General features: G+C 36.0%; 1 protein-coding gene across 4 annotated transcripts in view; it reads right to left on the reverse strand.

The window, feature by feature from the left end:
• The window catches only part of Vps13c (vacuolar protein sorting 13 homolog C), a 153,378-nt gene that overhangs the window by 23,126 nt on the left and 103,524 nt on the right, over nucleotides 1-26,728 (reverse strand). For all 4 annotated transcript variants that reach the window (XM_004855710.4, XM_004855709.4, XM_004855712.4 and 1 more), the window contains 18 exons: nucleotides 25,636-25,785; nucleotides 25,200-25,464; nucleotides 24,301-24,461; nucleotides 23,239-23,360; nucleotides 22,444-22,738; nucleotides 20,546-20,935; nucleotides 18,912-19,016; nucleotides 17,946-18,110; nucleotides 15,252-15,380; nucleotides 14,847-14,980; nucleotides 13,420-13,546; nucleotides 9,500-9,735; nucleotides 3,636-3,777; nucleotides 2,316-2,456; nucleotides 1,395-1,476; nucleotides 1,223-1,292; nucleotides 335-446; nucleotides 105-218 (listed from right to left, as the gene is read on the reverse strand). In XM_004855710.4, coding sequence (XP_004855767.2) covers nucleotides 105-218; nucleotides 335-446; nucleotides 1,223-1,292; nucleotides 1,395-1,476; nucleotides 2,316-2,456; nucleotides 3,636-3,777; nucleotides 9,500-9,735; nucleotides 13,420-13,546; nucleotides 14,847-14,980; nucleotides 15,252-15,380; nucleotides 17,946-18,110; nucleotides 18,912-19,016; nucleotides 20,546-20,935; nucleotides 22,444-22,738; nucleotides 23,239-23,360; nucleotides 24,301-24,461; nucleotides 25,200-25,464; nucleotides 25,636-25,785 — 2,940 coding nt within the window. The remainder of the gene's footprint in view (nucleotides 1-104; nucleotides 219-334; nucleotides 447-1,222; nucleotides 1,293-1,394; nucleotides 1,477-2,315; nucleotides 2,457-3,635; nucleotides 3,778-9,499; nucleotides 9,736-13,419; nucleotides 13,547-14,846; nucleotides 14,981-15,251; nucleotides 15,381-17,945; nucleotides 18,111-18,911; nucleotides 19,017-20,545; nucleotides 20,936-22,443; nucleotides 22,739-23,238; nucleotides 23,361-24,300; nucleotides 24,462-25,199; nucleotides 25,465-25,635; nucleotides 25,786-26,728) is intronic.

Raw genomic sequence — 26,728 nt, forward strand, 5'->3', positions numbered from 1 at the left:
AGTTCCCACCAAATACTTGATGTAACAGATTAAAAACTATACTTGTACACAGATCCTTTGAAGTCCTAAAACAATTACAATAACATTTCAAAATAATAACAAACCTTAATAGGAGAAATATGAAAATGTTCAAAGAAACTGAGAATTGACATATCAGTCATTGAAGTCTCCATTAATTCTGTGTTTAGACCATCAATATCTTGTTGGATTAACTTTGTCTGAAAAGAATTAAATCAAAAGTTTCTTTTAATTTTTTTCTATATTACAATCATCTCTATAAATAGCTGACTTAAACATTCCATTAAAAGTTTTCCCTAGGAATAAAAACTGTTACCCGTTTGCTTTCAGCATCAGGGTCAGTTATTGGGGTAAACAGTGCAACAACAGCTCCAAGAAACCCCTGATCAACTTTTAAGGCCATTTCCTGAATCAGGACCATGAAATACCTATAGGAAAAAAAAAAAAATTTCTGAAATGGAACAGGGTTTCAATCAAACTTGGTAACTTTCAAAGTACAATTTGGTCAAAAGGCACAGTATGATATTGTTTCTTTATCTTTTTTTTGGGGGGGGGGGTTTACCAGAGATAGAACTCGGGACCTTGTGCTTGCAAGACAGGCAGCGGAACCACTGAGCTAAATCCCCGGCCCCTCTTTATCTGTTAAAAATTACTTTAAGAAGGTCAAACCCTACTTAGACTGAGAATTTTCATTACAGTGAAAGTTGCATTTTGGGTTAATACTACTGTATTAACACTCAGCACCTAAAAACTTCACAGTAGAGATAAACAAAATTAGAAGAGGGCCAGGGATTTAGCTCAGTGGTGCCACCGCCTGCCTCGCAAGCACAAGGACCTGAGTTCAATCCCTGGTACCAAAAAAATAGAAGATACAGCATGTATCATTTGATTTTTAAAGTTTACAGCAACTGCTTTAAAGAACACAGCTTATAAATACACATATCACTGGTACTTCATTATTTTATATTCTAATTGGAGTTATAAAATGAAGGTGATTGATGGAATTCTACATTTTAAAATATGTATAAACTATAATGAAAATAAGTTAAGGGTAACAATTCCTTGACCAAAAATGGATTAATATGTCCAACTGGAAAATAACTATACACAGAAATCACTTTCAAAAAGAACAAAATTTATTTTCAAAATAAATTCTCATTTTTAGACTCCATTAGATAAAAAAACAGTGAAGATCTTTACTTACTTGAACTGTAGGACTTTACTGTACTCATTAAATCTTGTGATGACACTCACATCAATGAAAGGTTTTGGCTCTAAAAGGAAAACCACAGCAGAAAAAAACTAAGCTTTATACAAGATAAACTAATGTCTTCTTAACTTTTATGAACAAGGTGTGTCTATATTTCTCTTTTTACCTGAATCCAAAGCAATGGACTTTGGAGGAGCCACAGGATGAAATACAACAGGAAACATTGTGCCTGGTAACTGATTATCAACCTGAAAGAAAAGACAACCAACTTAGGTTTGAATTAACTTGTAGTGTCAGAGACAGGATTACAGGAGCAGCTGCTACTGTCATCATAACTGAGAATCTGCTTGTACATGTGGTACTTTAAAACCTCTAAAACTTCTTACATACCTCAGCAGGGGCAAGCCTATATATAAAATATACAAATTCCTCCATAACTGCATTACCACATACACTGTTAGTGCAAATATTTGAACCTATCGATCCTGTGAGATTTCTACTGTCTACAGCTTAAATAAAATGCAAGTAACTATGAAATTAGCGTATCCAGAATAAAGAAGAAAAAAATGAAAATGTCTTAAATAACAACTTAACAGTTAAAAGGGAGGAAAACGGGGGGGGGGGGTGGCTGAGAGGGAGAAAATGATCAACTATCCAAAAGCAACCTCCAATAAGGCTCCTATGCAGAACAACAAGAGAATATCCCATTTGGGAGTCCCATTACAGATGTAAAGGTACATTTAAAAGTAATGTCCTCCCGGTGTAAGAAAGCACCCTTGCAGGTTAACTGGGCCAATTCAACAGTTTCAAGAGTCACATGGTCTTTGAATGCAGATGGAAGGGAGATGTAAATTCACAGGATATATGAGAGAAGTAGAAAAAGCATACAAACAAAATAGGAGATGCCAATTTCTTTTTTTTATTTTTTTGGTGCTGAGGATTGAGCCTGGGGCCTCATGTGCTCAACCACTGAAATACACTCTTAGCTCCACAAAAGATAGCAGCTTTAACATAAAAAGAGAAGTTTCATTCTCAAGATTATCAAAGTGATTAGAAATATTTATTTAAATGAGGATGATAATATTACCTGTAGCCAGTACAACCTGGCCCTTAAACTCCTCTGATGAGGAGACTGCTTAAATTCAACCTGAATTCCTGATAGAAAATCTCGTTTAATAGGGCACCGAATAGGAAGACGCATTTCCATGGGAACTTTATCAAAATTGACCTGGAAAAAAGCACATTTTTGATGATGAGCTGGTATTAGCCGAGTATCCCATTTTAGGTATCTGTGTATTGATGAAACCAAATGAGAAGAATATCTTTACTGCTGTGTCTCATCAAAAGATCTTAAGGTCATCAACAACTCAGATCTCTGAAGCAGAATCACTTTTCTAACAAAGTTACTAGGAAAACAAGAATTCTAAAGGTTTTTGATTACAGAATCTGTACTTTAAAAAAAACGCTTTATATAAAGAAACTTTAATAGTAATGAATAGTTCTAGATAATTCTTAATGAACTCTATTTTTCAATGTATAGTTAGATAGTTTGTTTATGCCTGACACTACTGGTAACAGCACTCCCACCCCCAACCACCATTTAAGCACAGCCAGCACTGATGGGGGGAGGGGGGCACACACACAGACAGACACACAGATGGACACACACAGCTGGTGACCAGTCCAGATTCAGCTCCCAGACACCAAAGACAAAGAATGGCCAAAGTACACAATATGATGAGAGCAAGCTGGAGTCAGCTCAAGTTTCCAGAATCTTCTTGCAGCCAAACATGACTTTTAGTTTTTGCTCTGGAAGGTCAAAGGTCATTGAGAGCACATCTTTACTTATGTTTTTTGTTTTTTTGGGTACCAGGGATCAAACCTGGGTCCTTGTGCTTGTGCAGCAGGCAGCGAAACCACTGAGCTAAATCCCCGGCCCCACATCTTTATTTATGAGTGCCTACCCGCATCCAACAATCATTCAAATTTAATGAATTTAATTGAGCATGGTTTTGTAGGTTTTTCATCAATGAAGTAATTAATACAATTGTCGTTATTTAGTAAGATACAGGTATTCAAAATGTAAGAGTAAAATTTTCAATAAACCACCATAATTGCAGCATAATCTTATGAAGTTTCACAAAACTGATTTGTAAACAGAACAAGTTACAAAGATACAGAAAAGAAACATTTAAATCAGTCTTCATACTATATGATTATATTAACATTATACAGTATTTTAATTATATACTAACACTAATAAATAAGAGTTTATTTACTAATATATATATACCAATTTCTACACATATTGGACAGTAAAACTACTCAGTCCCACTACCAATAACAACAAAATACACCTATAAAACTACAAACCTATAACACACAAAGTAGAAAACTGGGGGGTTACCTCAAAATTATTCTCTAGCTTTATCCAGCCACGGTCTCGGGAGCCCTGATATTTCTGATAGGACTGTTCCAGTAGGAGTATCTGCTTTTGACTAAAAGGCTTCCATTTCTGTTTTGGTTTCATTTCCCAAACAACACCAGAACTAAAATAATTCACAAAGAAAACCAAATTAGAAACACAGATTTAAGTTTGTGGAACTGTTATTCAACTCCAGATTAGTACAAATACCAATTTCCTATGCAAAGTAAATTGATACAAAAGATTTTTACAATATCCAACACCGCCTGTGTGGCAAAAGGTAGACAAAAAACAGGATTATGATGTAGTCAGATATCTAGAGAATTCCATACATTTTTAATTGATGAAATTTAAAATATAAAAATAATAATTGAGTATAATTTCTAAAAACAAGGGTCTACTACTGAGAAAAATATTCTTTTGTGGGAGTGACCTTTTACCTAATTTAGCATTCCTTATCAAAATCTATTGCAGGTGTTCATCTATTAATGACAATATGTAATAAGCTTCTATAGAAATGGCACTTTGGAAATAGTACTGAAAAACAGCGACAGTGATCTATAAACATATTATTGTGACTATTTTAATTATCTTTTAATTATGTTAATATATTACTTAGAAGACATTCATAAAACCTTACTGAGTTCTTTTCTTGACATTTGCCTTTTAGCCTATTAATACACTGCAGATTAGGTGTAAATTCCTCATTTGCCCAAATGAATTATTAAAACGAGGAAATTTCCTAGGTATTTGCAATGAGGTCAGAAAAAATGTTGCTGGAAGTAAAGATGCAAGTCATAAAATATATCCTCTCCAAGTTATTTAGAGGGTTGGATATCTTGCTTCCTGTCTTAACTTTGGACAGCACAGGAAGTACATAAAACAGCTTGACATTACCTGTTATTCAAACAAAAGTTGTCTTTAAAATGAGCTTACCACAATATAAATTTTGCATATAGCACTGTTCAGCTTTCTAATTTTAGGCTGAAAATATTACCAGGTCTTTAGCAAAAATAATTTCCAAAGTCGTTCAGTGTTAAGGGTGGCTCTTCCTGTTCAGAAAATGTTCATCTTGGCCCAGAATGGAAGAGGAGGACACTACAGTTACGAATGCTACACCATCACATTTATTAAGACAAATGAGGAGATTTTGCTTCTATCTCTAACATACCCAGATCTGATGAGAGCTAACCCGAGACTGAATGAAGCTCACTGTTGGACAGCACTGGTTTGACAAGAAAGGGCCAATTCAAACACTTTCCAGAGAGCATCTACTGACAGAAACACCTGAAGAACACAGGCTTTAAAGGCTTCACATTTTTAAAGCCTTCTCAATATTTTTCAACTAAGTCTTTTTCTGCTCCCATCTTTCCCCTATAATTGGTTGTAATATATCTAGAAAAGACCTCCTCAGTAATGCTGAATTCTATTTCAACCTGTTTGAAGATATTCTTACCAATAGTTTTTCTATGCTGACTATTGACAGAAGCTAATTCTTCAGTTACTTCAAATTCAACACTGAATTCTCAAATCTATAACTGAGCAATACTGAGAACATCTGTTGATGTATCAGGAGCTTAGGAAAACTGCAAACTCACACTCAATACCATTGTCCTTGCTTTTTAATTGACTCTTGATGCTGCTCTGAAGGTCCTTTATAAAACTGTTCTCGCTGAAGTCTAAGGGCTTTAAACAGTTTTATTTTCTCTGGACACATTTCTTTAGCTGCTGCTATCAGACTTGATCCAATTAACTCTCTATTAGTAAAAAGGTTTTCCTAGGGGCCAGGGATTTAGCTCAGCGGTTTCGCCACCTGCTGCTCAAGCGCAAGGACCCGGGTTTGATCCCTGTTACCAAAAAAAAAAAAAAAAAAAAAAAGGTTTTCCTTGCTTGGTTAACGAATGACTCCCTCAGAAACTTTGGTTACAACCTCATTTTTGGTTTTGCATTTTTGTGAAGAAATTCTGCTGTAATAAGACATTCTATTTCAAATTTTCTGGACCTTGTTTCATGTGACTGTTTTCACCACATGCTTTGTTTCCACAAAGGTCAATATAGTTTGTATTATTTTAGCTCAGTTACACTGTTGTTATATAATAAAAACAATCTTTACTATTTTATTTGATATGACAATCTGTATTGTATTCTGCCCTAAGAGTTACCTTCAAAGACTACTATTGGTAGTAAAAACAAATGTGCATGGGCCGGGGATTTAGCTTAGTGACACCGCGCTTGCCTTGCAATCTCAAGGTCCTGAGTTCGACTGCCGGGAGCAAAAAATAAATAAATAAATGTACAACAAAGCAAGCAGTAGGTACAACACTTACTGAGATTTGAAGCACAATAAGCAGCATCATAACAGCAGCCACAGACATAAAAGAATGAACATGCCTGTGTTCCCAAAAACTTCACTTACAGCAAAAAACTCTGAATTTCATGTAATTGTCATGTCTTACAAAATATTCTTTTGTTTTTCCTTTCCTTTTAAACATGTAAAAAATAATTCTTAGATCAAAAGCCACATAAAATCAGGCAGTGGACTAGATTTGGCTTTTAAGTCACACCATGCTGATCCCTGCATGAGAGAATGTTGTTTGCAGAATGATAAAATAGATATCTATTAATTTGCATAACTTATTAGTCAATGATAATGATAAAAATATCTTCACTATATAATGTGTTTAGGAGTTAATGAAGTTACTAAAAAAAAACCCCTACAATTATAGAAATCCAAAAAGTCTTCATGATAAAACCTCTTAGCAAACTAGAAATAGAAAATTTCCTCAGCTTGATAATGAGCATTTACACAAAGCCTATCATGCTTCATCATACTTCAGGAGGATAAACTAGGTGCTTTTCCACTAAGGTCAGGAACAAGGCAAGTATGCCCACATTCACTCCTCCCATCAACAATGCGCTGAAGTCCTAGATAATGCAGTAAGAAAATAAAAGGTACAAATATTGTGAAGGAAGAAATAAAGCTACCACCACAAATGACGTGATTGTCTACACAGAAAATCCCCCAAACCAACCAAAAAAACCTACCCATAGAACTTCCTGTAGCTAACAAGCAATTAAACAAAGGGTGGAAGTTAGAAGCTTAATATATGTCAATTTCTTTCTCATATGTCAGCAATGAAACATTGGAATTCCGTATTAGAAACACAATACCATTACATTAATACCAAATTGAAAAATACTTAGATATAAACAAATTAATAAAATATCTACACAATCTGCTTGAGAAAAACTGTAAAAGTGGTGAAAAAAAATCCAAGATCTAAATAGAGAGCTATTCCATCCATATGGACATGAAGAGTTAATATTGTTAAGATGTAAATTCTTTCCAGGTTGATCTATAGCTACAATCCAATCCCAATCAAAATCCCAGCAAAGTATTTTGCAGATAGCTACAAACTGATTCTAAAATTTATATGGAAAGGCAAAAGGATAAAAAGGAGACAATACTGAAGGACAGAGTAAGTCAGAAGAATGATACTACCCCGTTTCAAGGCTTACTATAAAACTACAGTAACTGAGATAATCTGGTTTTGGTCATAGACAACCAGATCAAGGAAAAGAATAGAAAGCCCAGTAACAGACCCAAACAAATACAGCCAAATAATTTTTTTAAAGTAACAAAACTAACTAGAGAAAAAACAGTCTTTTCAACAAATGGTAAATAAGTGGACATCCCTATCCAACAAAAAAGGATCTAGATACAAACCTTTTATTGTTCACAAAAATTAATTCAAATTGGCTTGGATTTAAATGTAAAAATCAAGATTATAACTCCTACAAGATAAAAGGAGAAAAATCTAGGCGACCCTGAGTACTGAAGTGACTACTCTGCTACAATACCAAAAGCACAATCCACAAGAGAAAAAACTGATAATGCTCTTTGAAAGACACTGTTTAGAGGATTTTCTTAAAAAGTCATAGACTAGGAGAAACTATTTGTAAAATACATAAATGATAAAATGTTGGTATCCAAAATAAATAACTCAAAACTAAAAAATAAGAAAACAACAAAATTAAAAAGAGGAAAGATCTGGACCCCTAACAGAAGAAAGTACTCAAATGGCAAATAAGCATATGAAAAGATGCACCATAGTATTAATTATGAGGGAATTGCAAATTAAAACAACAATGAGATGCCATTTACTACAATGACTAAAATCAGTCTTTTCCAGTAATTCACAAAAGAGATGGGAGGGATTAACAGATTAAGACAAGAGACTTTTAAGGCCTGAAACTATTCTATATGATATTATAATGGTGGGTACATGTTATATATTTGTCAAAGTCACAGACTGTATAATTCAGAGTGAACCCCAAAATAAACTATGCAGTTATTTTATGATAATAATAATGTTAGCAGTACTCATTCATCAACAACAACAAATGCATTACAATTTTGCAAGATGTTAGTAACAGGAAACTTGAGGGTATAGATGTGTGAGAAGTCTATACTTTACATTCAATCTTCCTCTAGACCTAAAACTGCAAACAAATAAAGATCTATTTTGGGGGGCCAGGAATTTAGCTCAGTGGTTCCACCACCTGCATCGCAAGTGCAAGGTCCTGAGTTCAATCCCCAGGCCAAAATAATAATATTAATAATAATAATAATAAAATAAAGATCTATTTTTAAACATTATATAAATGACAGCTTTCCTTTGAAACCTAGATGTTAGTGTATGAGGTGAAAAAAGTAATTTCAATAAATTTTACAAATATCCTTTATAAAGGACAACCTGACAAAATATGAGAATATATGTAACATTAATGTGAAAAGAATCTACCAAAAAATAAGAGAAAATTTGCTATGACTAAACAAGTGATTTTCATAATTTAAAAAATTTATATAATACTGAAATATAAAGCCAAGTATTTATTACTTAATAAACAGTCCCATAAGTATTATAAAGTTCTAAATAACTACTTACACTGTATCCTCTATGAACGTGTTTTCTACTTTACTTTTGTTGGCTTCCACTGACCCAAGCTAGTTTCTAGAACCTCTCTATACACAAAATTAGTTACTTCTACTTCCATAACTCCATCACATATGTATATCTTCTTTGTAAAATTTCTCAGTGTTTCTAGTACATTAAAAAAATACACAAAAACAACAGAGAAAGAAGGAAACCACTCAAGTGACAGTAAGTATTGTAAAAGCAGGGCCCAAATCTTAGTCATCTTTGGGCCTTATCAACTAGCAGTACAAAGAATTCTTCACTAAGTTTCACTGAATGATTACAGAGTAGGGATGCTGAACCTTTTAGAGACCGAGTGCCCAAACTGCAACCCCAAACCCACTTATTTATCGCAAAGTGCAACAGTGCAATTAAACCTGAATACTGAGGATTTTTTTGTATTAAATTTTTATTGGTACATTGTAGGTATACAACACAATTACAGTTCTCATTAGGAATTGTACCTTTACATAATGCATCTTGGTTCTTATTTTTTCCCCATTCCTAGCCCTCCCTTCACGCCCTCCACCCTTCCCTATTTACACAGACTTTATTTCCATTTTTTCCATTTCTCATCATTTTTTCCTTTCCCTTCTTTCCTTTTCTCTGCCCCTCCCACTACCCCTACCCCTTTGGACCTTTTCTTCCAAATACTGAGGATTTAGTTTAGAAAAAACAACCCATATACCTCATGGCATCACTGAAGAGAGGGCTCTGCATGTCTACTACAACATGTGTGCCACAGGTTCACCACCACTATTCTAGAGTATATCAAATTCAAACCAGGACTGGTTTGCTCTCATCATATTTAATATTAAGAACTGAATGCCTTAAGATGTCTCATGTCTTATCTTCCTTCTTGCATACCTGGTTATTCCGATGTATGAAACTTCCTGCTTGTTTTCATTGTTAACCAGTGAGAGCCCAAGGCTGTGGAGAGATAAGATTATTTCATGGTCAGCCTGCTCCATTTCTTCTGCCTGCAATGCTTTGGAAACCAAGGCCACATCATCCGTGAAAAGCAGAACTCTCTGGCGGCCATCTAGGAATGATACCCAGTGTATCTGGATGTTTGCATCATATGGAAACTGGCCACATTCATCCTGGGGGGAAAAAAAGACTTCATTAGGGCCACACATTATTTTTATTAAAATTGAACAAGAGCAAATGAGAAATAGCAGAAAACTTTACAAAGCATGACTATAAAATGGAAAACTCTCAGCAACAAACTGACTTACAGCTATCATTTATGTTAAACCATACTCACTACTTTTTTTTCAAACAGTGACAAAGACTAGGAGTGTATCATTTTCCTACCTTAGTGTGTGTTACCTGGTTAGAGCTCAAAGAGCACTGAGGAACAAGAGTATGCTGCAGTGATGACAAGGTCCAAAGATGTTTATTTGTCTCCACGTTGGAGAACAGAAAGTTTCAGAAATTTATTAGAAAAGTAACCTCAAGCAAAATTAGCCTTCTAGTCTATTTTTGTTTTAAATGATTTATAACACAATATTTATGTAAATCACACTGCCAAACAGTCAAACTACTGTGATCAGTTTGCATTAAGCTGAACAAAAACTAGCCTTCTTTGCTGAAGGTTTCATATAGCACTTGGAAATAGGAGCCTGATTTGTTTGGTCAGTGTTTTCAGGCATTAAATCTGGATTTAACATAAACGCAACAGTTCCTTTCAACAGGAAGTAAGTACCTGTCATGTACCTTTTCAACTCCTGTTTTCTTGGGCAAAAAGAAAAAACAAAAGATTTCACCAGAAGCACAGGAATAAGTTCATTGTTCTGGTTTCAAATACATTATTAGTTTTAAGTATATTATATTATATGGTGAAACTGGCCTTCCATTTCATTTTTACTCTAATATGTAGTTAAATTTTCAGAAATACCTATTAAGATGAGTTCTCTTTGTAAACTACAAAATATTATGTGTCTTTAATTTCAATTTTTTTAATATTCTTGGAATATATTTACTCTTTGTGTATTTGATCTGTTAAAAATTAAACAATACAGTGGTGTCACCGCCTGTCTCGCAAGCACAAGGTCCTGAGTTTGATTCCTGGTACCAAAAAAAAAAAAATTAAACTATATATGTTAAGATGTCCCCAGGCAACTGTGTTTAACTTCCAGCATTTCAAGTTTCATTTGTATTTTAATGCAATGTTATTCATTACATAAAGGTTTATTGCTATCATTCCTTTCTGTCATATTATCATAATGTATTTAAAGCCTGTGTCTTGAATTATAGTTGATCAGAACTAAAATCAACAATTTTGCTTTCTTTTTTACTTCTACTTGCATACTCAATAATTATCATGTCTTTTTTTTTCCTGGTACCAGGGATCAAACTCAAGACCTAGTGCTTGCAAGGCGGGCACAGTGCCTCTGAGCTAAATCTCCAGACTGTTTATCTTCTCTTTATGCTTAAAATTTTAAGTTAAGACATATCTGTAAGTATCATATACTTTTTTTTCCTTTCCTTTTTTTGAGACAAGGTCTTCCTATGTTGCCCAGGCTGGCACTGAACTCGGGCTCAGCAACCTTCCTGCCTCAACCTCCCAGCTGGGACCACACATACCAACATGACCAGCTACAGTGTTAGATACTATTTTTTAACATCATCTGTATGCTTTTATCTGTTAGCAGGAGAATTTAAACCATTTTTATTTACTGACACTAAGTATGGTCTAGTAGGAAAAGAAATCTATGGACTGTGAAATCAGAGCTGGTTTTGAATCCCAACTAGTAGTGCTAAGTTCCTATCATAAACATTACTGATAATAGATGAAAAGCATTAATACCTGATACTCAAAAACATTTTCTGTCCCTTTTTATATATTTTCTTTCATTTCCTTTTTCACTCTAAGAGCTAAATTTTAATTTTCTCAATTGTTGTAAAATTCCTTCCTCATTGATTTTAGCTCTCCTAATTGATACCTTTTTTTAGAAAGACAATCTTGACTGCATAATTTCTTTCATTAAAATTTAGGACTCACTGGCATGTATGCAGCATGTGCAGACTCTTTCCACACTTCCCTGTCACTTTAGTTTTCTGCCTGTCTTCCTATTTCCTACTGCTTTCTACCCACTTCAGAGGTGGCAGCGCTTTATAACACAGGTAGGATGTCAGGAATATACTGTGAATTTTTTCTCCTAATAAAATTTTTAGAGGTCTAAACACTCTCTAAATGTAGACTTATATTTTCTTGGTATTTTTTAAAGTTTCATTTTAGTTTTTATTACTATAAATTTATACTTAAATGAGGAAAGATCTTTTTTTGGGGGCGGGTACCGAGGATTGAACTCAGGTCCCTGCACTTGCAGGGCAGGCGGCGGAACCATGGAACTAAATCCCCGACCCTGAGGAAAGATTTTTTGAGAGCCACTATTTGTCAGTGATAGTGAGAGGTTCTCAGGACTCCCCTGTCATGACCTCTCAGGCCTGACAGAACTCCCTTCTCACATGATCTTATTAGACAGGCAATGGGCAGCTGCCTTTCTTCCAGGTTAGCTTTCAGCACCTAGCAGACTACACTGAGATAGAATCATCTGCTTTCCCCCTTGCCTGATTCTCTAACACAAAACAGAGAAGAAACATTAAAAATGAAAGCCCTGCATACACTGTTGCTTGGATTCTTTCTGGAGCTGCCTCTGTGCAGCCCTTAGTACCCTCACCGCCACAGCACCTCTAGCGCTCCCTCTCCGGGGCCCATATGCTACTGCCTGGGAGTTGTGGATGCTGAACAGTATCAAATATGATGAAGAGGCGACAAACTCAGATAGAGCAGGGACTCTGGGGAGAGCTCCTGACGTCTGAGTCAGGAAGCAAAGAGGAGCAGGCAACAAAAGCGACTTTCTTCCACTCGTAAACTGGACAGTGTCCGTTTGTGAAGCGACTTTCTTCCACTCATAAACTGGACAGTGTCTGTTGTGAAGGTAAAGCACAAGCACAGCAAGAAAGCCCCACCAAACTGCCACATGAAAGGCATTCCAAGAACCTTAAAAAAGAAGAGCCATCAATCTCACTTTCCAAAGGTCAAGCAAGTCTTTCTCTTTTACAGGTATCTCAGAGTGAATACAGGAGAAGATAATTCAGTCACTGTTGGCCAATTACCTACCATTTTAAAGCAAAAGCCAAGAAAACCTTTTTAACAATCGGCACCCTGGGACAACAGGCTATAACACTGTATCATGGGAAATATATATGCAGAAACTGGATCATATATCACTCACACATGAGCAATTTCTCTTTCAAGGGGGAGGTGGGCAGGTGAATTCTTAGGCCCCTTCTAGAGTCTTGAATCCAAGAAATGACATATTTGATTAATTTATCAACCTATAATAATCATTTCAACAAATCTGTGTATGGGAAAATTTGCATACTATCAAACTCATCTGATTAATAAAAAACATGGCCTTGCTTAGAAAAACATGCCTAAAAACCTCAATGGCAAAAGAGGCATGAATATATTCAAATAAAGTTGAATTCCACTTAACCTTAAAATCCTTTCCATTTAAAAAAGATAAAAAGGTGTTTTACTGGTGCCTTGGACAAGATGGAGCAGGGCTATTTTTACAATTATAAATACATTTTGCTACATAGATGGTAAAATATTGGTATGAACTATTTGCAATCTGGAGTCTGAGTAACTTAACTCCAAAAATACCTCCAATTCACTTTCAGCTCAGTAAGGACCAAGATAACACGGTGAAACCAGCCTGTCCACTTCCCTCACCATAAGTCAACACACACAGCAAGCCCCCATCAAAACATACCTTCAACAGAGCATGTTCTCCATGATTTGCTGCATATGTCCAGCTAAGTTTTCTGATGCCAGTAGGATCTGCCCAGGCAAAAAGTCGAGCTTGTCTTGGCAATAAGACTACTTCCTCCCCTGATCCACTAAAACACAAGTGACAGACAAAAGATTAGACTGTCTTAGCCCTGCAAATCCTGGACCTGTAATTTATTGAGAAGACTGTGTTAGTAAAACACAATTCTGCCCATAATAAAGAATCCTACAATGTCCAATAAGCAATGGTACTGAAGGTTAAAGAAACAGAATACTGGGTACAACATCCTTTCCAAGAGTGCAGTATACTCTGAATTGATCTAGGAAGAAACACACCAATAGATTTCACTGAGGTAATAAGCTGACTCATCAGTGTCCATCTGCACAAATAGCTGTGAATATCAAAATCTTTAGTAGCTCACTCACGGCTCAGGTTTACTCTTTTTAATCAAATGCAATACTTAGCAAAAGGAAAAAAGAGTTCATACTATTCCTACTGAAAGTGTGACCTGTGCAGCAGTATCATTACCTGGTTTGCTAGAAATGCAAATGCAAAGGCACCCCACCCCAAACCTACTAAATCAGAATCTGAATCCTAAGATTCCAAGGAGATCTGAAAGTTGATCATTAAAGTTTTAAGAAGTACTAGCCTATGTAACATATAAAAAAAGACTCCAGAGAAATGGGGGGGAGGGAAGTAGGTTCTGACCTTAATCTGTACTTTTAAATCTCTCACTGGATTAACACCATGAGAGTTAGGAATGGGGAAATCTTCAAGAAAACATATATTTTATAATAAAATTATTAATTATACATTTAAGGGCTTAAAGCTATTTGCTATACCATTAAACAATGACATCATCCAATGACATATGTGTGAATAAGAAAAAATTCCTATCACTTGGCCTATAAATTTAATATCACTCCCTAACCACAGTTCTCTCATTTGGCCTTCTACTTTCCCTAACCAATTTTAGATACATATTTACAGGGAGAAGTTCACTGAGCATTACCATGCTACAAAGGAAAGACAATGCTTAAATAGGTTCACAGTTACTTATCTGCAATTGTAAAATTTAAAAAGCTTCAAAAGGCCAAAGGTATTTCCAGAAGTTTGTCAAGAATCATTTGACAGCAAAACCTGATTTGAACATGTATGAGACTATTAATAGTTTGTATTTATCCCACCTGTGCGAATATTCATAGTTGTTGCTGTAGAAATATTAGCATTTCTGACTGTAGAGCACTGTCTGAAGACTTACCAAGAGTGTTAGGTAATAAACCACACGCTCTATAATAAACCACCCTTCTAAAATCTGAAACATTTGGGATGTTAGCCTCAAGGGTTTCCCAGAAGGGACTGTGGACCAACAGAAGCAAACAGGATTTCTATTAAGCCCTTTCTCCTACCTCTGTTTGTAAGTGAGGATGTCCCATGGTGTGTAGTTTATCAGGAGGGCAGGTGCAGACCCCTCGTGGTAATCAGAAAAGGTTATGACAGTTGAGTGTTCTGCAGTGTTTACATCCACCAAGATACCGCCACTCTATTATAGGAGAAAGAAGTCAATTGAGGTACTGATTTAATATCATTTACATATGGGATGTCAATCAATAATGTAAACACAAAAGCTTTGTTTTCCAAGTTGTTAACGAAAAGCAAAGCAATTCTGATTTCTTCCAAATATATCACAGCCTTAAATATTGATATAGCAATGCTTCAAGAAAATTACCAGCAGATTTTTATATGATTTAAAGAAAAATTTTAAAGGCAATTTTAAAAATCAAAGACATTTATTTTAAAATATAAAACCTTACCAGTTCTTCTAAGCTCAATAAAGTGCCATTATCTTGTCGGTTATAAAAGAACGGTTTGGAAGATCCTTCACAACCCACTACTCTCACACAAAGTTTGCCTGACAGATTTTCAGGCCAAAATGGAAGGCACTGAAAACATAAAAGTTAGTATCAGTCTTCGTACAGTACAGTGGTTTAAATGAGACAGTAGCTAAGTAAGTTTTCAACTCCAAATGTGACACTGATTAAATTATTACTGAGTTTCTTTAAACAGAACCTCTACATCTCCTATTAATACTACTCAACTATAACTATGTTCAAAATCAAAGAAGCTTCCCTAGAAGAGCACAGATATATAACCCATATGTGCTCATGGTGTAACAGTTCATTAATCTATATGTACTTACGGTATACATACAGCATGAGAAACTGAAGAGCCTGTGGACTGAGAATGCCTCAAATGTCTCAAATACAGTATTTAAAAACAAGATCTCAGTAACACGCTTTTGTGCAGAGCACCTTTTACTTCATCATTAAATGAAGAATTCATTCATAGAGCATTTTATCCTCAATAAATCAGAATGAGCACCAAAGGCAGAGAACAGACTACTATGGACCTGCTCAGAAGTCCAAATATACCTTCCTAGCTGCTCAATCTTAAACCACATACTCTGAGCTTCCATTTCCCTAACTGTGAAACTAGGATTTTAGTTTCTAATACAATATAAAATGTCCTTCTGCTATAGAGTATTGGGTAAATTTTGTATCTAAATAAAAATACTGTTGATAAATCTTTATCAAAGATAAAAAGATGCATTTATTTGTAGGGCACACAGAGATCATTCTAAGTGCCTTGAAAAGATCATGCCTTCTTAGAGCTCTAAAGCTTTGTACTGTAGTGGGAATCCTTCCTTTTGAGCCTTTTGCTAAGTATTTTTAAAAAATAACTTCAGAATCCAGGTTTTTCTGAGCTGTACTGAAGAATGGGAGAATGACATCAGCTATCCTTAAGCTCAGCTGGTTTGGTTGACAAGTCGGTCAAAGTCAAGGACAACTGTGGATCCTTACACTTTTCCTCCTTTTTTCCTTCATTCTCTTCACTTCCTCAAATATTATGGAGCCTACAAAGTTTAGTTTGAAAGCAGACCTTTTGATACAGAAAACCAATATCTATCAAGTCAACTATCAATGACCTTACTGACCCCGGAAAGTCTGAACCTCAGTTTCCTTTTCTGTAAAGTGAGAGGGTTGAATTTTACTAGTCTCTCTTTTTTTTTTTTTTACAATACCACTTGATTTATTTTATACTTCTCTGATCACTGAAACCTAAATAGAAGGTTGTGCTTTAAAAAATAAAAGGTAAATGAAAAGAAAGCAGCAACAAACTTAAATGCTGAGAGCAAAGGAGAAGAATGCAAAGCCTAGCTCACAGAGAGTACACACATTTGTACGGCCACCAGGAGCATGCCCCATTGAGCTGGAACCTAGTGAAGACAGCAGGTAAGCCTACAGTGTAGTCCTGAGACTTGGGGACACAAAGGAGCTCCCTCTTGCTCTATCTGAATCTGGGCTGCACAGGCATGAACCAGGGCCTGCACATCTGCCAAAGCACACTAGACTCACCTTTTCCCGAGCTGTCTTCAGGGCAGAACACTCTGCTTTGCATACACATGCGCAAATTCACATTCATACACTCACAAGCAAGGCTCCTGATCTTAGGCCTCAGCTACCAACCCAAGTCAACGTTTGTGTGAGTGTGTCTAGCCACTGCAGAGGCCAATGCAAAGGCGGGCTGTCAAGCATCCTGAGGACCAGCAAGGGAGAGACCGCATTCTGTACCCTGTTGTGAGGGACAATTATGAGCCACAGGAGCTGCTGGGATCAGTCACGAAGGTCCAGGGGACAGTTCTGAGATGCCATCCAGCTCTGCTTTGCCCCTCAGTACCCAGTTGATAAGGAAGCAGAGCACCAGCAGGCCAGTTCCTTTACTAGTCAATTTTAAATAGGTAAAATTCCTAGCTCACTTATTCAGAAATTTTACAATCACCTATAACTCTGCATGTATTAACTTATTCTGCAGGTGCTAATATACATGCATCTTAGGCCTTACCAACAAGACTGCAGTTTTTTGAGTAGAGAAACATTACACTGACAATCGTGGTAATACGTAGTACATTACCTCTATGTGCTTTTCACAGTACATATGCATATTTTATACATACAGGAGAACCAGAGAATGACTGTTAACCATCTAGACTGGGCTAGGGGTAGGTCAATATGAGCAACAACTTTCCTTTTTTTTAAAAACATGCTTACAGTGTGAAAAAAAACTTTTAAAACTGGCTGCCCTATTTTATTTGGGTTTTTTTTGTTTGTTTGTTTGTTTTGGGTACCAGGGATCGAACTTGGGACCCTGCACTTGCAAGGCAGGCGCCGGAACCACTGAGCCAAATCCCCGGCCCATGGCTGCCCTATTTTAACACAAACATTTCAGTATAAGACAAAGAAGTATATGTAATTCTTATTTATACGTCAGGAACTAAGGAGGGAAAGGAGAAGGGGACAAGCAAAAAAGAATGAAGATGTGTTATGTATATGTACCAGCTCCCATGATGGATGTAATTATTGTGTACTGCAAACATGTGGTAATAAAATTTTAAAAAATATATTTCTTTGGCTATTTTAGGAATCAGCCCTGTTAAAAGAAAAAATTACCTCTGAAGAACCAATATAGCTCCATTTATTAGTTGGCACTGAGCCATCAGATGCAATCTCACCAACTTCCAGTTCCAACGAGGACTTGTTTGCAATGGTGCAGAAGGGAGTCAGAGTGACTATCCGTGAGAGATTAAAACTGCTCATGTTGATGCTAACCCCAACCTGTCAAAAGGAAAGAATCTTACTTTTCAGCACTTTATCCAATCTCTTTGAAATATACACATACTCCCTCATTCACACACACATTTCTTAAAATACTTTAGAATCAGAATTCTTAAATAAACTGGCATAAGCTATATTCCACTGTTATTTTCTAGTAGAAAAAACAAAACAAAACTGGCTCCATCTGAAACCAGTTTAAGAATATCATTCAGGGGCCAGGGATGTAGCTCAGTGGTGCCTCAGTGGTGCCACCGCCTGCCTCACAAGCGCAAGGTCCTGTGTTTGATTTCCAGTACCAAAAAAAAAAAAAAAAAGAGTATCATTCAGTAATTTGTGATAACTTTCACTGACAGATTTAATCTGTCTAGCATTCTTCACTTTTTAATATTCCAAACACAAATTGCTTTATAATTAGTGGAAAAGCTCCAGTTTTGCTGCTTTAGTATTTGTCATCAATAAAATTTTTAAAGTAGTAATAAAACAGGTCAATTGGCACCAGATTATTTAAATTTTCTAAGTGGTAAAAGTTAGGATTTAAGAAATGCATAACAAGGTGGATATGGAATGAAAACTCTAGTTTACTGTGAATATTTACCAAGTTATTACTTGGGTAGATTCAAGTCACTGTATTAAACTTTCACAAATTCAAGTCCTGCTGATAAGAGTGGTGACAGAAATTTGTAGAGACAGCCCTATGTACAATACTTTGAATTAAAATATCTGTACTCTTTAAGAGCCATTGCTTCCTGAATTGCAGAAAAGGTGAATGGAGCTAAAGGGAAATAAGCAGCAGATTCTTACCAGATATTCCATATTGTTGGCAGGACATTTCACACACCCATAACTTCCCACAGTATCCAATGAGAAACTACTGGACCAGGCACTAGTTGAAATTTTTAACTGTACCTATGCCGGAGAACACATACCACAATATAAGAAACCTAAAAGGTAACATTAACTTTATCTGATGGAAAACTGCTAGACTGCTTGCTAGAAATTTCTTTAGTATTATGTGGTACAGAAAAATATTATCACAGCCATATTTGCTACATAAATATGTAACAGAACCACAGAAAATTGTAGGGGACAACAAAAACATAGCTCTACCCCCTTCCATTCCCCATCAATAAGTACAGTGAATTTAAAGATGTACACCAATCAGACCCTGTGCCATTTGTTTGTTAAAAATGTAATGCAAAAATGACATTCTCCAATATCAGACCTATGAAATAGAGCTAACAAGTTCTTTGTAGTTTTAGCACACAGAAAATGTACTCCTTTAACATTACTCAGCAGGTGCTAAATAAAAGGTATTGTGAGAAGCAGAAAAAAAAAAAACCAGTAGGACACAGTTCCTGTCTTCAGTGAGCAGTGAACTAAACAGAGAGAACTGCAAACACATACTAACAATTATGATGCGAGATGTGATTCGAGACAGACAAGAAGTTAAAATGCTTCCAAAGTGAGAAAACGATGAGTTTGCTTCTGGCTCTGGCATTTAGAAAAGGTCTTATAAAAGGGAGCTATCTATACCCTTGTATGAATCTGACCACCATTCACTCAACTAGATTATTAAAGACTTGAGGCTAAGCAGACACATAAACAGGTACTTACAATATCAGTGTCAGTCAATACTCTAAGACAGCAGTTCTCAAGGTGGTCTCCAAACCACTGGCATATCTGTTACTGCAGCTTCCCAGGGCCCACCCAAACCTACTGGGCCCAACTCCAGAGACAAGACAGCAACAGCTTTAAAGACTTTTAGGTGATTCTAACATAAATAAAATTTGAGATCCACTACTCTTTAGAGAACAAGAACAGGGTGTCTAGACTCATTTTAAATGAACAGAAAATCTTCACATTTACCAGGCCTGAGCAGAATACTAAAGGACAAACAGCAGGGAACCAGGAAACAGGAGGAAAACAAAGAAAGAGAAGGGGACGTGGTCATTCAGGCAGAGAGTGCAGCACATATAGAAGTCTACGGGGAGCATGTGGTCCAGTGTGCATGAGGGAGGAAAACCAAAGTGAGCCTGAAGAAGAAAGAAAGGACCAGGACACAAAAGTCTAGGCTCAGGCATCAGACTTCTCAAAGGCCTGGCTTATGCTTCATGCACAGGAGGGCTCAGCTAATATAAGCATCTTTAGAAATACCATATCACCACTGGTCAAGTACACAAAATAAAGCTCGTCTTATCCGACACAACTTTAAGAACAGAAAGAATTCTACAGGCACCAGAGAACAAATTACTCTGCCTCAGAATCCTGTTGGTCTTAGTTCCTAAGGGCCCTGCTTGATTTTGCATTCCTTGAAGTCTCCTTGGACTTAATTCATACCAATGGCACTTGGAAAATAGGTAAGCTTGGTTTCAAACTTCCAAGTTTCTGGATTAGAAAGTCACCTATTGTAAATCAGTCTATGAATAAAAACATACCTTATTTTTACTAAAAATGTTCTTCTTCTTGAAAGAGAATAAAATAATGTCCCTAAAATCAGCTGGATGCTTTACATGAACATCTTCGGAACGATACTGGAGAACCCGGGAAGTCTTGTTGATTAACCAATAGGGACTAAAGACAGACAGCACCATTCGGCTGCCAATTCGGCGGACATGTACCGACAGGTCAACTGTCATTACTTCTTTGGAGTTAGAAGAAAAACACACAAGAAAGAATTCAGGAAACGTATCACATATGCGGAAATGTCCACTCCAGTCTTTGCCCAGGTATTTGACCAGGACTAATTCCATGACTTCTCCATTGATTCGGGAATGCAGGACGTCAGCTGCACTGCCTTCCGCTAGCTCATGTGCATCCGCTGTTCCCTAAACACACACACCAAGTCTGCTTAGCAAAACCTTTGAAATACAAAATCTGTACTTTACACAGGTGCTAAATAACCAACGAGAGGCAAGTTATCTGTTAAGTCTTCCAAGAAGTACCATGTTTATATATTATGAATGCCAGTAATTACTAAGCACTAAAAAGAAAACACCACAGCCACAAAGATGGGGACTGTCTTTGGCCATTAACAGGCCAACAGCCAGAAGTTCTGAGAAAAAAAAAATGTATCTCTGCCAAGAAGCAAAGGCTGGACTCATTGAGAGACCCTGGCTGCTGTTCATTAGCACAGAGTTATTAATTGAGCCACTTGACCGCCTGGTCTTTAGTTTACTGCACTACTCACATACCATGCCTAATGGTTCCCATGTGAGTGGAATAAGGAAACTGACAGCATCCAGCTACTCTTATAAGCTATCTAAGCTTTTTTAAATGCATAATGCAATATCAAAATCACACTCCCTTACTAAAACCTTATTTCACAGGCTTTTTTTTATAAACTATTCCTTTATCCACTATTTTAGTTGATTTAATTAATTTTTGTCTGCACAACTCAGAAATAGCTCATCATTGGGTAAAGGAAAATAATAATGTAGACTGCAATTTCTTCTTTTTTTGCACCATGCTGGGAATTGAGCCAAAGGCCTCATACATGCTAACCAAACTCTCCACCACAGAGCCATACCCCAAGCCCTGCTATTTCAAACAGTTTCTAAGAATTTTGCATCTTAAAATACCATTAACAGGTAGAAACTTTAAAATATTTACCATATGTCACTACTAGAAAATATTGCTTATTATTGCCTGAGACAGTAATTCTTTTATTTTTAATAAAAACCTTGGACTAGACAATCATAATATTAACTTTAAAATAAAAACTTTATGTAATCAATCCTAGCACTGGGAAGCTGAGGCAGGAGGATCACCACAAGTTCAAGGCCAGCCAGCATTACACAGTGAGTTCAAGGCCAGTCTATACTACAAAGCCAGAATCTGTCTCAAAAAGAATAATCAATCAATCAATCAATCAAAAATAAAAACTTCAAAATGAACTATTTTCTCATTAGATTTCCTTCTGTTTTGTAAATAATGAAATTTTAATTAATAAAGAGATGATTATGGCCCTTAAATTTATGGCAGATGCAACAGAGAAAAGTGGCAGAGATCAGGGGCCAAACTGCCAACATTTAAATCCCAGCTCTCCAAATGACTAGCTGTGAGATCCAGGCCAGCCACTTACCCCTTCGTGACTCAGTTTCCTCATCATAAAGAGGGCTTATTAACAACACCTGCTACAGCAGGATTAAACAAGTGAAATCACAGGACAGTGCCTGGCACAAAGCAGATGCTACTGTAAGTTTTCCTTTATTAACATTATTACAACACTACAAGTATGCTATATAAAACACTGATTTCAACTAAAAATACCATAAAACAAACTAGAATTCACTTTGAGCAACACTGAAAGCCAAACCAAATATAATAGACACACCTCAAGTAAGTATCTTAGAGAATACGGGAGAAGATTCTGCAAAGTGAGAGAAGGATAGAGGTGAATAATGTACGCCGGGTCCCAGTCTTCCCCTTGCGCACTGATGTGGCTTAATTCGTCTGGCACAGCGACAGTGTTCACGATGAGGGGCAGGAAGCTGAGCTGCACTGATGGACACTGCAGCCTGCCCCTCACATCCCTGCTCCTGTGCAGCTCCTCCTTCCAGGGGATGTAGGTGGTAGATTCTTTGTACTGATTCTCCAAGAATCCAGCTGGCTGAATAAACAACTGACATCTGCAGAAAAATAAATCAGAGAGGGGAAAAAGACCTGACTGAGAATGTAAAAAGAAGAATCTCATTAAGTCTTTTGGGTAACTCTACAAAGTAGGTACGATTACTCTCACTTTTACACGTGAGAAACCAGGGCTAGGAAAGGGTAAAGAACTTACACAAAGTCACCCAACTAACTCACTGAGGAACTTTCTAGGGGAAAAAACCAAAAATCTCTGTAAACAAAGGTGACTTAAAAATATTTTCATTTCAAATATAAAGGCAATCTAATAAATACAGATTTCAGGAAAGTCCAAACTATCAAAAAATAGTTTTTATTTGATAAATTCAGTAACATAAATTTATTTTTCTACAGAATAAACTGTCTTTAAAATGATTTTTACATATTTTTAGATAATAATTTTATGAAGTTATATTTTCCAGATCACTGATCTCCAATTCATGAAGGTAAAAATACATACTGTGAATTTTTAAAAACTTAGTATACTGAAAGAAGAATCCACCTGTATGAATCTAAAGGGACATGGAACTCCTCTTCAGGGCTGACAATTCCAATGCGCTCCAACAGCTTAACATTCTTAACAAATTTATAGATAATAAATGCAACGGAGAAGTGGTTTTTGATCTGTTGGACAAAAATACATACAATTACTTTTATAAATATAAGTTGAAAAGAAAATGGTAACTGTAACAATCACTTTTATATCTAAAATGTTTCAAACCCAATACTAGAAAGTATTTCCACTGCCAATTGAAAACTTTAGGATATTTAAGGGCCATCTATGTATTAAAACTGAAGTTTAACTAGCAGTTTAAAATTCAGATATTCACATAATCTGTATATTAAATGCTAATGCTTATTGTCTTTCTATAACACTATCTCCCAAAAGTATTGTTCTCTGAAGATTTTAATCACACTCTCTCCATTACAATCTTTTATCAATGAATCACATGATCAAACAAAAAAAGGATAGCAAAAGAAATGAGAAAAATAGTGTAACTTTTCTTGATTCACATTAGATTTAATAACACACTAAGAGATAAAAATGGTCAAAATTTGATATCATTTTATCTGATATCATACATAGGAAGAAATGTTATTTTGCTGATCATACACTGAAACCTATAATAAAGCACGGAAAAAGGAAAATGTTTGGTAAAGCCTTAGAAGTAGAAAAGGAAATATTTATACAGGCTAAGATGCTAAAATTTTTTTCAGCATAGTTTATTCCAGTAGTCCTTGACACACGCTCAAAAACTACAGCCCCAAGTGACACAAAAAGAGAATGGATGTTATCTTATTTCACGACCAACTATAATTACAATTTTCATCAGTTCTTAATCTTAAAAGAAATTTGCAAAAAAACATTAATTTTAAACAGAAGAGATACTAATATGGGCTTTAAATTTAAAAAATTATTAAACATTTAAAATAAAAAATATTACAAAAGCAAATTAGGGAATAGAAATTACATCAGATCACTGACATAATGCAGTTTTACTATATTCCAAAATGAGTTAAACTGATAATCTGAAAGGGACATGTCTCACTTTAAAGAAATTACCTGCAGAGGAGAGCGGAGGGTGATGACTTTATTCCCTTCAGTAGCATCGATCTGTACCAGGACTGAGGCAGAATGATCAGCATTGGGATTCCGTACATTGTACAACTGCCGTCCAGGTCTAGCAACAGGGACATTGGGAACTTCTGTATATCCATGTGGTACTAAGGCAGAGTACAAGTGCAAAAAATTCCAAAATGTTTATCAATATTTCTCTATTTCAGAATAATTATCATGTCAAAATAAAGACAAAAGTATTTTTCTCCTCTTGACTAGAAACAATCACTACAAAATGCTTTTCTAAAATACAGAGTTTAAAACAGAGAGAAAAACAATTACTGATACAAAATTGTTGACCCAAGACAATTTGAGGAAATCAGTTTAAATACATGAAAACAAAAACAAAATGCAATTTATTTCTTATTCTCTCAACTATATAGCAAAAATCTTCTTTGTAAGAGTAATAATTACTGCCAATATTTTGGGACTTCTAACATTTTTTTCTCTCCTTACTGAACTCCCATCCTTTTGAAGCACACTATGTAATGTATTAGTTAAGCATGGAAATAACCCAGTCGTATAAGCTACCTCTTAATCAGGCTTACTCTTTTCAAGTTTAGAAGAAAACAAGAAACAAGTATCGGGCCGGGGATTTAGCTTAGTGGTTCCGCCACCTGCCTCGCAAGTGCAAGGTCCCAAGTTCGATCCCCGGTACCAAATAATAATAATAATAATGATGATGATGATGATGATGATAAATAAATAATTATCAACTATTTAATGTAAGTCTTTAGAAATGTTTTTTCCCAATACGTATGAAGCAAAATATTTTCTACATTTTATCAAAAATAAGCCCACAACAATCCCTAAGATGCTCTTAAAGTAAAATACATGTGGCATACCGAAGGTTAGAGTGAAGGAGGAGCTTTCCTGGCAGTTCAATATAGACAGCTTCCCTTGAGAGGAAGGCTCCACACTGGCATATTCCAATTCCAAATTCTGACCAGCACCCACGTGATACACACTGCTTTTCTCCGGGGAGCCCATTACTCTGAGGTCATGATTAGGCTGCACCTTAATGGGAACACCTACAGCATTTTGGACCATAAAAGGAGCCCTGTCTTTTAAAGAGTAGTCAAAAGTAGAAGCAGTACCCTCTGAAAAACCCTGAAAAGGAACATAACATCATCATGAAATTTTTGCAGAGTGTACATTTCTCTTGAACACTTTATCATGACTACACATTTTTTAAATTAATTTTCATGATAAAAGTATCTATACAGTACATGTTTCATCTTAAATTCTACTTGAAATATTCCAAATAAGAACTAAACGTACTTTTGCTAAATTGCTGAAAACATTAAGACAAGTTTTGGATATTGTTATATTCATTGTATGAGGTGAAGAAATATAAACTGCCATTTTGGGCTCGGGAATAAAATCATCTCCTGGTATCAAACTTTTATCTTGGATTGGGTTCTTTTTTACCTACAAAGAAAACATAAAAATTTATTAGCGAACTAGTAATAAATTTAAAACAGTCAATAGTGGGTGATTTAGCTCAGTGGTTCCGCCGCCTGCCTCACAAGCCGAAGGTCCCAAGTTTGATTTCCAGTACCAAAAAAAAAAAAAAAATTAAAACTAAAACAGTCAATAGTGTTGAATTCTCCTAAACTGGTTGCTTTATATTAAGGCTTCTCAAAAGTATCATTTTCAAAAATATTCAGAGATTCCCTTTGCTTAGAGCAGATCAACAGTCTTTCTTTCAGTGCATAGTCCACTCTGAGGAAAATGCTTAGAACTGTGCCAGGGAAGCACTCAGTCAGCCACAGTAGCTGATCCTGGTGCACCCCCGCCCCAAAGCATATCTAGTTACTCAGCGTTGCCCAGTGGTGATTATGAATAGATTAAGTCCTCACTGGTCCTTATTGGAGGTACCGTTTGGAAATAACAGTTTCTTGCTTTCTACTTTTTACCAGTAACATCTATAAATAAATAATATCATAAGCTTTCAACTAGCCATCAAATTCCATGTATTGCAATACCACATGCGTGGTTCTGTTCTAATATTATTTCAAAAGCTGTATAAACTATTTTTGGTTAGCCTCCTTATGCCAGAGAGAGAGAGGCCAGAAATATTACTTCTATTTTATTCAGAAGACACTGGGACACAAGTTAAGTGACTGCTCCCTTTTAAAACAAGGAACCTTCTTTGTCAGCATCAGCGTGCAACAGCTCCACGAGGCTGCCCAGAGAGGGGGCTCTGGGACAATCTGCTAAGAGTAATCACACACCTGGGACTTTAGAAAATTGTGCTTTGGTACCCAGGATTCTGAAGCACTCTCAAAAATACCATGAAGAGATAAGAAAAAGTTCATGAATCAGTAGCAATTCTCCAAGATTTTTAGTCTTACCCTTAAAAATCACTATC

This window comes from Heterocephalus glaber, unplaced genomic scaffold (assembly GCF_053883595.1).
Source record: "Heterocephalus glaber isolate CG9 unplaced genomic scaffold, H.glaber_assembly_v1.0 deba00001689, whole genome shotgun sequence".
Taxonomy (NCBI): Eukaryota; Metazoa; Chordata; class Mammalia; order Rodentia; family Bathyergidae; genus Heterocephalus; species Heterocephalus glaber.